At 47.6% G+C, this 12771-nt stretch overlaps 1 protein-coding gene across 1 annotated transcript in view; it reads left to right on the top strand.

Annotated features, from left to right (window-relative positions):
- Positions 1-12771, top strand: part of ANKRD27 (ankyrin repeat domain 27) — a 53109-nt gene that overhangs the window by 21570 nt on the left and 18768 nt on the right. Inside the window, exons 10-18 of the mRNA XM_007470937.1 lie at positions 504-625; positions 1697-1775; positions 2273-2405; positions 6972-7064; positions 8108-8235; positions 8744-8826; positions 9650-9765; positions 10740-10832; positions 12247-12444. Of these exons, the coding sequence (XP_007470999.1) occupies positions 504-625; positions 1697-1775; positions 2273-2405; positions 6972-7064; positions 8108-8235; positions 8744-8826; positions 9650-9765; positions 10740-10832; positions 12247-12444 (1045 nt within the window). The remainder of the gene's footprint in view (positions 1-503; positions 626-1696; positions 1776-2272; positions 2406-6971; positions 7065-8107; positions 8236-8743; positions 8827-9649; positions 9766-10739; positions 10833-12246; positions 12445-12771) is intronic.

The raw sequence follows: 12771 nt of genomic DNA, 5'->3' as shown, positions 1-12771 counted from the left end.
ATTTTATTACAAAAATGTCTAGGGACTTCTTTGGTGGTCCGGCGGTTAAGACTTCGTGCTTCCCTGCAGGGGGCACGGGGTTCGATCCCTGGTTGGGGAACTAAGATCCTGCATGCCGTGCAGCTCAGCCAAAAAGTAAAAAAAAAAAAAAAAAAAAAAAAAAAAAAAAAAAAAAAAAAAAAAAAAATCTAAACTGTTTATGTCTAAACTACCCCCCCCACCCCCTGCTGCCCATTGGCCTATTTCACTCTGGGGCTAAGGCTTGCTGATTTTTTTTCCCTAATTTTCTGGTGCAGCTACATCACCTGGCAGCTTGATTGGCACCTTGAAAGCTGCTGGGTTTTGCCAGTGACCCGAGTCAGATTACTTCTGAGTTTCTAGTTTTGTTTGTCTTTACTAACGGTTTGCTGTAAGAAATGTGAATCTGAGGTATGGGATTAGATCCGAGAAGGAGGGCCCTCACACCGTGGTCTTATGTGGTCACTTTCCAAATTATTTTGCAGCTTCAACATACCTCGTGCCAAGAGGGAGCTGGCTCAGCTGAACAGGTGCACGTCCCCACAGCAGAAGCTGGCTTGTTTGCGGAAGGTGGTGCAGCTGATCACCCAGTCTCCCAGCCAGAGAGGTGTGTGCTCGGTGAAGGGGCCTGCAGTGGGGTGGCTGCATACATCCAGCTGCAAACATCTGTTGAGAAGCAGTGCCATCTTAAAGGGTCATAGAGATGGGTGGATGTGCAGCAGAGCATTTCTGTGTGAGTGCCCCGGTGTCTGATCTGAGGAGTGGGTGCCTAGTAATGGGGGTCGGGGTGGAGGGTAGGTGAGGCATCTTTAGGGTGAGAAAATGCTGGTGGAGAAGCAGCCGCCTCAAAAACGAGCCAAACTGGTGATGGAAACATGGGGGTTCAGCTGTTAAGTTGTTCTCTCTAATTTTGTATACGTTTAAAACTATCCATTATAAAAAGTAAAAACAAAACAAGTTAAGAAAAAAGTAATGAGAAGGCAGATCTGTGTGGGCAGATAGGGGGTGATCTTTGAAGCGTATTATCAATGAATGAAATGAACAGGAGTGTGTATGGTACCCTTCCAGCAGCATTGCGGAAAGGGGGCGACTGTATATATATATATCCATATATACAATGGGGAGATCATAGACTGTCTGTGGACAGGTACGTGGGAAGCAACAGCAGTGGCCTCTGGGAAAGAAGTCTGGGTGGCAGGGATGGGAGAGATGTGCACGGTTTGCTCTTTTGTACTTTTTGAAATTTTAAATGTGTGAATGGATCACTTAAACAAAATTTTAATGAAAACAATAGAGTCAAGCTGCAGATCGGCATTAGACTCTGAGGTGTATAAAACAGAAATGATCCCAGGAGGAAAGAGGCTTTTGGCAGTGGCTCTGGCACACCTTCAGGTTGTATCCACCATTGCTGACTTCCTCGGGCTCTTCATCTGTCCCGGGAGGTCTGCTAGCAGTTTGCTGCTTCTGCACGTGTTCTGAGGATGCTAAGCATTCATTTCCCCTGGAGTCTGACATCTATTCAGGACACTAGAAAGGAAATTGTGCGATTGAATTTCTCCCTGATGTGTCATCTTCCTGGATTGTGGTTTTGTGGGTTGGATGGTGGTGGGGAGTTGATAACACTTGTCGGTCCATTTGAGTCCCAGGATGGCTTTGAACATGTGTTTCCCCCTTGCAGTTAACTTGGAGACCATGTGTGCTGATGATCTGCTATCAGTCCTGTTGTATTTGCTTGTGAAAACAGAGATCCCTAATTGGTAATAATTTTTGTTAAAATGCTTTTTCAAAATGGCAGCACTGTACTGGGGTGGTTTTAGTGTCGCTCTAGGAAACTGAGTGCCCCTTATGAGCCAGGTACTGCCCTGCTTTCTTCCTGCAAGGGGTGGCTGTCATTCCATGAACAGATGGGGAAACTGAGCCAGCGAGCTTACGTTTCTCATTCTGGAGCATGTGGCTAGTCAGTGGCTGAGCGGGAAGCAGACTCCAATTCTGTCTGGCTCCAAAGCCTGTCCTTTTCCCACAGAAATGCAGGTTCCCTGTATAACTACCAGCTTTCTAAAAACTAGCCCATTCCAGGAAAGTCGCAAGTAGCTTTACTTATTTTCCTAATTGTGCTCCCTCTAAATAAAGATCCAGGGACAAGCAGCCCTAGCTCCCGGGAGCTAACCGACTTGATGGTGAAGCCAATAGCATTGTTTCCGCCAAAGTGTTAGTTGGGTATACAACAATAAAACTTTTTCCTTCCTTCTGTTAGGATGGCAAATTTGAGTTATATCAAAAACTTCAGATTTAGCAGCTCAGCAAAAGATGAACTGGGATACTGCCTGACCTCAGTTGAGGCTGCAATTGAATATATTCGGCAGGGAAGCCTCTCCGTTAAGCCACCGGTAAGACCTCCCTCCTCTGCCCTTTCTTTGTGGGTGTCACGGCGTGTGTGATGGGGTTCTCAGGGTGGTGTGTGGGGGGGCAGTCAGAGATGCTCTCCCGAGAGAATGGGGCCTCAGCCCAGTGAGTGAACACCAGCCCCCCGTAGGTTGTGAAAGTTTGCGCGTTATCTTGTCTTTCACATTGTTGATCTGCTTCATTAATCCTCGTCATCCTCAAAAGCACACGGGCAGAAGGGGAAGCTAGAAGCGGTGAATTGGGGTATCCTGATCACGATGGGCAAGAGATGAGATTACTAACGTCTGCAGTTTTCAGGACTCAGTCTCCCTATTATTATTTTCTTGGTTGGTTGGTGAGCTTTGGCTAGTGGAGGCGATTATGTTCCCATGAGGACTGTGAGACTCTTGAACCAAGATTGCACTGCTGGCTTATTTCACTGCCCTACCAACCAGCAAAACATGACAGTACTCACAGAAATTGCAAAGTTGAAATCAATCGAATGAAGAGATTTCTGTATTAAAAACCAAGAGTCCTGGGACTTCCCTGGTGGCGCAGTGGTTAAGAATCTGCCTGCCAGTGCAGGGGACACGGGTTCAAGCCCTGGTCCAGGAAGATCCCACATGCTGCGGAGCAGCTAAGCCCATGCGCCACAACTACTGAGCCCGCATGCTGCAACTACTGAAGCCTGCGCGCCTAGAGCCCGTGCTCCGCAACAAGAGAAGCCACTGCCCCGCGATGAAGAGTAGCTCCCGCTCGCCACAATTAGAGAAAGCCCGCATGCAGCAACAAAGACCCAAGGCAGCCAAAACAAAAAAAAACAAAAAATCCCACCAAGAGTCCTGAGGATTGAACTTGATCTTAATTTTCCCCTGATGTTAGAAGCTCCCAAAGTAATAAGTTGAAACACGTGGAAAAGAACATAGGCCTGTTCAGACAGGAACGCTCCAGTACAAGCAGTTCCCTGAATTCATTTATTGTTAACATGTTTATGTATTTTCTAGTCTTTTTCCTTGCCATGTATACTTTACATAATTGAGACTGTATTGTAGATAGCCTTGTATATTTTTTCCCCAAAATGAATAGTCTATTTTTTTCTGATTAGAAAACTATTTGCTTATAAATAATATGTGAAATATAAAAAGTAGCAGTGAAGACAACAAAAGCCTCCCATAAACACACTAGTTGGGGATGACTTATTAACATTTTGGTATATGTCTTTTTTCTGCACTTATACAATTATATTTTTAACCAGAATTTGAGCTTATGCTGCAATTGCTGGCACATAGCCCAACAGTATCGTGGTGCTTGCTGAAGAATTAAGTTTTGCTCTGATTTGATTGCCCACACACATAAGCAGGTGAAATTAGAGGCTGTGCATCTCATCTCAGATGTGGCTGGCTGTGACTCTCGTGAAAAGTTGTTTCTAATTTAGGGGGAAATCATTAACATTCTAGAATGCACACATGTGTGTTCACAGGCACCTCTGCATACACACAGGTCTGCAGAGTCAGAAATGTCACTCGGGGCTTCCCTGGTGGTGCAGTGGTTAAGAATCCACCTGCCAAGGCAGGGGACACGGGTTCGAGCCCTGGTCTGGGAAGATCCCACATGCCGCGGGGCAACTAAGCCCGTGCGCCACAACTACTGAGCCTGCACTCTAGAGCCCACGAGCCGCAACTACTGAGCCTTGTGTGCATGTTGCAACTACTAAAGCCGGCACGCCTAGAGCCCGTGCCCTGCAACAGGAGAAGCCACAGCAATGAGAAGCCTGTGCACCGCAATGAAGAGTGGCCCCCGCAACTAGAGAAAGCCCGTGCCTAGCAACAAAGACCCAGTGCAGCCAAAAATAAAATAATAAATAGATAAATTTATAAAAAGAAAAGAAAAGAAAAGAAATGCCACTCACTTTGAGAGTTGGGCAGCAAGATTTCTTAGTTTGAATTGTCTTCTGTGAGGTTCTAGGAACACGTGTTGTTCCCATAGTGCCTGTGGAGGTTTTCCATCATGGCCCTGCCCTTCTGGTTCTTTCCCTCTGATGGGTCTCCCCTCCTGGACCCACTACCCTGCAGAGGACTTGCCTGATGCTCCTTGCTGGGGCCAGGGGTGCCCCTTGTCACCTGGAGGGAGGTGCCCACCTCTTGAAGGTGCTCCCGTCCCCTTGCTGCACCCATCCTGTACCACAACCATCCTGCTTTCTTTCTTTCTGTGGCATGTAGGCAGGAAGTCCAAGGCTTGAAGGCCTTTGGCCAGAGAGTAAAGAGGTGGTTGACCAAACACTAACAGTCAGCTTCTCACACATACTTTTCCTTCAGAAAATATTCCGAGTGGGATTGTGGCAGTGTTTGAGGGGTGGCCCCTCTTGTGCTGGTGTTGGTTTGAGTCCAGCCCTTGGGCAAGTCTGTTTGTCTCTCTGAGCCTCTGTCCCTCCTGTCTACACTGGGGATCGTGTTATGTATTTCACCCTTGCCAGGTGGTTGCGAGGCTCAAATGGCATATTTGAAAGTGCCTTTTCGAAGTGTGACGTGATACTGATGCCCTTCCTTGATCTGGCAACACCGGCATCTGGATGTCTCTGTTTCTTGGCTGTCTGGTGCATTCTGCGTGGATAGCCCCAAGGATGGCCGTTAGCTTGGGTGGGCAAGGGGGGGACACAGCCCAGTATGCCCGTCTTGTTTGGGCTGTCAGACCCTGGTCCTGCCCTCCCGGATTGGAGGGTGGTTGGTCCCCCTGGAATTGTGACAAGGTTGCATCATCCTTTCGGCTGGCCATGGAGCCCGAGCCTTGGGTCTTGAGTGGGTCAGGCCTGAGAGATGTCCTTTTACCTTTATGGACAGAGCAGGTGTTGTGGCTTCCTTGTCTTTTGTGATGCCAGCGTTGGGATTCCGTCTGTGGCATTGCCTGTGCCTTAGTGCAGTTCCATCTAGGAAAGTGCGAGGCCACGGCTGCTTGTTGGTATTGATAGAATTTCCCGGGGAAAGAGCCCAAGTGTATCTCCACACAGCAGGTGAGGTTTCTGAAAAGCATTAAGGACTAAGTGGTAGGAAATCAAATAATGTTTTACTGTTGACTCTTTATATACTATAATGTAGTTTCACAGAAATTTTCTCCCCAAGACATAATCATACTTGAGATGACCGTAAACATTCTTTAAGCATGTTCATTAATGAAGATTTGAGCTTTTTTGAAAATAACCATTACTGGGATGACTCTAGATTTACCTTTGTGGACAGAAAACAATGGAGAACCTTGAAAGGATCTCCACCCTTCTCTGCTCCAGCTTTGCAGGCCTTTCTCACATTACTGGGCTTCCAATAAATAGTATTTACTCTCTTCCCGAATAGGTCTTAGTTGATATGCTATCTCTGCTGGTTGCTCATTCTTCCCTGACCAGTCAGTCCTGGAAGACCTGCCTCTTTTCATCAGTGCCCTTCAAACAGTCACCTAAGTGGACGAAAGAGCCCCAAATTTACCTGAGCAATAAGGTCTTTGATGTTTCTCTGATTTACAGCTCAGCTGTAAATCCCTGAATAAAACAGGTTGATCGAGCCTTACACAGCATATACGGACTGGGAGCAAAGGTAGCTCCACGTCTGAGGGTTGGTGTTTGTTTGCCAAGACAACCCCATGAGGGCGGCTGGTGTGAGGGGCCCTGCTTGGCAGTGGGCCCCAGAAATGCTGCCAGCTCTGTCTTTAACTGGACCTCTTCGTCAGAACCTAGGGGGCCACAGAGAGGAATGTTCCCATAATTTTCTCAGGGTTTGGTGAGTTCTTCTGGCAGCAGCTGGCTAGAAACAATTCCATCTGTCTCCTACCAAGATTCTTTTTGAGGAAGTTAATTTGTTACCAATTTAGTCACAGGTGCTCAAGTGAGCATTGAAGTGTCTCACTAGAAATGATTTCATAGAGAAAGGGTACATTTTTAGATTTCTATAACCAGGTAAAAATTACCTGCACTGTGAAGACCTGAGTATTCTTGGGGTGGACCCCATATTTTATTGGACTTTGGGCCAGTGGCCGTGTTGTCTGATGTTTTAGTAAGTATGCTCAAAAGGCAGGACCCTTCTCTCTTTTGCTGGTTCACACTGGGAAGGGTAGACCAGCCTGTCACATGGTTCTCCTGTCTGTGGGCCCAGGTAACATGCAGCGGACAGGGCTCTGCAGGCATTGGGAAAGATGTTTTGAGAGGAGGGGGAGGCTGGGACAATCCAGGTTTCCACGTGGGGGATGGTGCTGTGTGCATGCCACATTTCACACTTAGAGATGCCACATTCCACACACACACACACACACACACACACACACACACACACACGGAGCCATCATGCTGCCCCCTCCCAGATTCCTGCCGGGAAGCTGTCATCAGAGCCCCACTTCCTGGAGAGGCAGACAGGGAGCCCCTCTCCCAGCCTTATGAGGGTCTGTTGTGCGACTCCCTGGGGGCGGGGAGAGGCAGTGCGGGTCCTGTTTTGTGGGAAACAGCAGGGATCGTTCCTGGGTCCTCTGTTTTCAAGGATCTGCACTGACAGCTCATGATGTGTGATAAAACGGATTGTCGGCTTTTCTTGCAGGAGTCCGAGGGATTTGGTGACAGATTGTTCCTTAAGCAGAGAATGAGCTTGCTGTCTCAGATGACCTCAACTCCCATTGACTGCTTGTTTCAGGTAAGACACGCAGAGGTCCTGCGGGCACAGATGTGTGAGGGGCTCTCCATCCTCCCACACCTCTGTAGAATCCATCAGGGTTGTCTGCGTAGTTCAATGCAGGAGTTCATTTTGTGCTCGAGGGAGTGATACGAATGCTGGATCAGCTTGGCTGCCCGTCTCCCCTGATGTGAGCTGCGCTGTAGCCCCACCGGGCAGCATAGCGAGGGCACCGGGCCCTGCGTGTGGAACCCTCTGCCCGGCTGTCCTCCTCTCCCCATTTGGCGAAACATGGCTGGTCCTTCCCAATCAGCTCAGTGGCACCTCACTGGCTGCTCTGCCAGAACTGATGCCTCTTCTTGATTCTGGGAGCCCTAGTTACAGATGTTTGTGTGAGTGTGCTGGGCTGGGAGCAAGGCACCTGGTGGTGGTCTGATCCTCAGGCACAGGCAGGTGGTTCCTTCCTCAGATCTGACCTACCGCTGGGAGGCTGGCGAGGTTCCCTATGAGGCAGCCGTCAGAGGGCCACCTGGGGCCAGGGTGGGTTCCATGGAGGACCCAGAGCTATGCACCCCTCAGAACATCTCACTCCCTGTGGGGAGTACATCCAGGCCTCACAGGGGTGAGCCCTGCAGGTTTGCTTGTTGATGGGGTCTTGTGGTAATTACAGCTGTTCTGCAAACCAAGGCTCTATTAGATTACAAGACAATTTGACCCTTTAATGAGGGGTCAAAATCTACACCAAGGCTCAGGATGTATTGCCCCCCTACTCCTGTTGCTCTGGAAAATTTGTCATATTGTTGTTTCTTTAGTTTTGGAAAAACCCTAACATTTATAAAAATAAAAGAGAGTAGGAACTCCTGTGTAGCCATCCTGTTTAATTTCTATCCCCCCGCCCCACTTTTCCCCATCCACCCAAATTATTTTGAAACAAGTCCCAGAGAGCAAATTGTTTCATCCATCCATACGTAGATGTGTGTTTCAGTAAGGATGCTCAGAAAATTCACACCTTAGAGAGCGAATAGTTCCTTCATATCAATAGTGCTTTTGATGTCACTTTTTAGCACATCGCATCAGGTAACCAGAAAGAAGTGGAAAGACTTCTGAGCCAGGAGGACCGAGATAAAGATGCCGTCCAAAAGATGTGTCACCCTCTGTGCTTCTGTGATGACTGTGAGAAACTCGTCTCAGGGTACGAGGGTCCTATGTGGGCTCAGCGCCAGGAAGGGGGAGACTCGGGGCCTGGGTGGAACTTTCCCACTTGTTTGCTGTGAGATTTGGAATAAGGAACTTATCCTCGCTGCACTCTGCTTCCTCTGCTGTGAAGTGGAGAGAGTAACGTCTGTCCCTTTGGAGAATCAGGTGGAATAAAGATTGTAAACATACCTGGCACCCTGCTCGGCTGGCTGCTTTACCAGGGAAGGTGGGCAGAGGGTGTGCCCCAGGCTCAGAAAATGGGTTTTAGGATGGGAGGACTGTCAGCTCCTGCCTGTAACCTTTCTGGTTTCCCCTTATCCTTATTGGGCTCTTTTGCTGGTTGTCAAGGCCTGGAGGGGTGGGTGGGGAGAGAGGCCCTGTAGAAGTCAGGGCTTCTGCTCTCTGGGACACGGTAGAGGAGACCCAGCTTGGATCATACCCGGAGATCTGTCTTCTTGTCCCAGGACCCTGGTGTATTTCTCTGTATCCTCTTTTTCTTTTAGGAGGCTGAATGACCCCTCCATTGTCACTCCATTCTCCAGAGACGACAGGGGTCATACACCGCTCCATGTGGCTGCGCTCTGCGGTATGTGGGTGGAGGGATGGGGCCGAGGGTGGCCCTGCAGAGAGGGTGGCTGCTGGGTCTCACTGTGTGGATGCTTGGTACTGCCCCTGGGCTGGTGGTCCAGCCAGGGAAGGCTTGAATCTGAACTATGAGAATGGCCTCAGAATTGGGGTTCTTATATTTCTCCTTTAAAAAATATAAGTTTACTGTCTTTATTTTTTTATTCTTTTTTTTAAACATTCTTTTCCAGTATGGTTCATCATAGGATATTGAATATAGTTCTCTGTGCTATACTGTCTTTTAAAGTGCACATGCAAAAAACAATGTGCACATTCAAGGTAGAAAACACAAACACAAACATCTGTAGTATCACCTGCCATCCTTCTGTCTCCCAGAGATCATTTTGATTCATGACTGTCTGAAATGTCAGCATGCTTGTGAGTGTGTGTGTATAAAATAGATGATGCTGTGAGGATCATACTTTTCTGTACGGTGCTTTTTTCACTCGGCGACACATAAGAACATTTCTCCATGTCAGTATTTTTTTACTAGTTGCACAATATTCCATCCTGTAGATTGATACAGCATGGACTCTTCTGTGGACGTCTAAGGCTCTTTTCTCCTACCTTCTGTGGCTGGGGGCGGGACTGGAGCCGGGTCCCCTCCAGGGGCTACCCCAGAGTGTTTGGAATCTGCAGAGTCTGACTTCACGTTAGCACTGGTTCCCCCCAAGCAGAAAAATGCCTCCCAGTGTGTCTCGTGCCAGGGGATGAGAGGGTGAAATAATGCCATGGCTTTGCTTGCAGGGTTTGGAAAGCCCGCTCTCTTCCCTTCTGTTCTGTAGGGCAGGCATCCCTCATCGACTTTCTGGTTTCTAAGGGCGCGGTGGTGAACGCTACAGACTACCATGGCTCCACCCCGCTCCATCTCGCGTGTCAGAAGGGCTGTCAGAGCGTGACGGTGAGCAGCTGGGCTCGGACGGGCTGGCTCTGCGCACGGCTTTGCAGGACTGTCCCCTCCTGTGTTCCACGCTGGCTCGGTCGGGCTGCAGGGAGGGCTGGGGTCTTAGGCACCTCGCTGAGGGTCTGCTGGGCAAAAGCTGTTAGGTGTAGATTTGAAATGTCATGGTAATATGGGGGAGGAAGGGTGGGGCTGTAGATTTTTTTTAATCTCTAAACTTTTCTTTTTTTGTATCATACTTTTGAATAATGAGATAGGATTTTCCTTCACCCACCCCCAAGATACTAGAAATATTTTAAATAGGGCCCTAAGATGGACTTCCCCGTAGACGTAACACCTACTGATGAGAAGACGGGCCAGAAACTAGAAAGGCAAAACTATTTTGCCAATCAGTGATGTTTCAATTTCAGCTTAAGTTGTTTGGTACATAAAGTGCCTCAGTTACTGCTAGTGATTGATGGGGGTTGTTTTTCTTTCCTTCTTTTATTCTATTTTTAACTTTTATTGGAGTAGAGTTGATTGTTTCACATGTTCAGCAAAGTGAATCAGTTTTACATAAACATATATCCATTCTTTTTTTTAGTAATTTCTAAACTTTTTATCAGGAAGGATGAGAGTGATGATAATATTTTTTGCTTTGGTTTTTTAAAATTTTAAATTATTTTTGTTTAAAAGTATAGTTGATTTACAGTGTGTTAGTTTCAGGTGTATAGCAAAGTGATTCAGATATATATGTGTGTGTGTGTGTATATATATATATAATGTATTTCTCTCTATATATATAATATATATTCCTTTTCAGATTATTTTCCATTGTAGGGTTGATATAATTTTAATTGTAGTGTAAGTAGATAAGGTTGAAAATGGAGACCAGCGACTTCCCGCTATGAGGCTCTAGGCCGTGCTCCTGAGGAAGCACGCGCCTGCACTGCCGGGCTTGCTGGTGCTCACTGCTCTCCCCTCTCCTTTGGAAGCTGCTGCTGCTGCACTACAAAGCCAGCTCCGAAGTGCAAGACAACAACGGCAACACCCCTCTGCACCTGGCCTGCACCTACGGCCACGAAGACGTAAGTGGTCCTTGCTGCGCCAAGGGCAGCCGTGTTTACTCTTTCTCACAGAGAAAAGTGAATTTCCAGTCGGTTGAATGTCGTATTTTATGTTGACAGTTATTGGAACATTTGGCATATAATGTTTTTAATTAAAAAATTTAAAAACACATTACAGATGCTGTATTGAAATAACAGAAATCTAAAGCATAATTGTCTTTTCCTGAAATGAAATCATGTGCATTCATCTCTGCTACCATCTGCTTCTTACCTTTCTTCATACTCAATTTTTACGTTTTATATTTTTAAAGAAATATCAAGGAATTTCATCATTTCCGTGTTTGCTTAATATTTAACTGTGTGTTTGTGTGTGTGTGTGTGTGTGTGTGTGTGTGTGTGTGTTATTTTTTTCCTAACCACCCTCTCTCACTTCTCTCCATGGTAATATCCAGGTAGATTTATACAGATGTGGGTTGAGCCTGGGTTAGGTGGTTGATGAGCGAAAATGAGATCATACCCTACACAATTTTATGCAGCTTATTTTCCTAACTTAATCATGGACATCCCATAGGTCAATAAATGTAGATCTAACCCGTTCTGTAATCGCTACACATAGTCTATGACGTGTGTTGTGTCAGGGTCCTTAAGACCACTCCCCAGTTCAGTGGTTCGCTAGGAGGGCTCACAGGATGAGCATATGGCTGTATGCACAGCTGTGATTTATTGCAGTAAAGGGACACAGAGCAAAATCAGCCAAAGGGAAGGTCCAGGGATGAAGTCCGGAGGAAACCAGGTGCCGGCTTCCAAGAGCATCTCCCTGTGGAGTCACTCAGGACAGCTTATTCCTCCAGTAATGAGTCGTTAACAACACGTGCAAAGTGTTTTCCTTCTGGGAAGCTCATTAGGGACTCAGTGCCCAAGATTTTGGTTGGAGGCTGGTCATGAGAACACCCTTTTGCCTAGAACATTTCAACATTCCAGACTCCCAGAAGGACAGCAGGTGTTCAGCATAAACCACTGTTGGACAAACTAGGCCCAGTGAGCCCCTCTCATCAGTCAGGGGACTGTGAGAACACTCCCCAAATCCAAGCTCCCAAGGAATATCGCAAGTCAAGGGGGCCAGCCTTGCAAGCAGGCCTTTCTGGGGTTGGCGTCTCAGGCCTGCTCTGGTGACTCCTTTCTGCACATGATGTGTGACAATTTATTCAGCCATTTCTTATTGATTGGCAGTTGGGTTCTTTAAAAACAAAACCAAAAACCATGTGTCCTGATCAGGTGATCTGGAACCCTGGAGGTCTAATGTTCTGTTATTGTATGTTTGCTTGGCAGATGGTGCCTTGATCGAATTGGGACGTGGGCCGAGGCTGCGGGCTGCACAGATCTGCCTGAGGCCGGGCGTGTGAGTTCACAGTGGCCTTTCCCATTCTGTTTGCAGTGTGTGAAGGCTCTGGTCTACTATGACGTGCAGTCCTGCAGACTAGATATTGGTAACGAGAAAGGAGACACTCCCCTGCACATTGCTGCCCGCTGGGGTTACCAAAGCATCATAGAGACGTTGCTACAGAACGGAGCGTCCACAGAGATCCAGAACAGGCTGAAGGAAACACCCCTCAAGTGTGCATTAAACTCAAAGGTAGCCTTTTCCATCTCGGAGCAGCAGTATGACTTTAAACAATATCAGCACCCGCAGCTTAGGTCTTGGCCGAGCTGTTCAAACTGTGCATTAGTCCCCAAGGCTAGAACTTGGCCGCATCTGCTCTGCTGCACTCGGGACCTGGTCGTTCATGGGTTTTACCTATTCATCTTATTTTTCATCTTAGTAGGCGATTTTCTCAGTGTCATGCCAGGAGCTGTTCCCAGCAGAGTTTGCCCCGGCCTCTGAGTGCTGCTAGTTTCTGGGCAAGTGGAGTGAGAGTAAATGGGACAGTGGCTCCGGCCGGGAAGAGCGGGGGCGGGGGGT

The sequence above is a fragment of the Lipotes vexillifer genome, unplaced genomic scaffold (genome assembly GCF_000442215.2).
Source record: "Lipotes vexillifer unplaced genomic scaffold, Lipotes_vexillifer_v1.1 scaffold182, whole genome shotgun sequence".
Lineage (NCBI taxonomy): Eukaryota > Metazoa > Chordata > Mammalia > Artiodactyla > Lipotidae > Lipotes > Lipotes vexillifer.
This window is presented reverse-complemented; position numbering and strand designations above follow the sequence as displayed.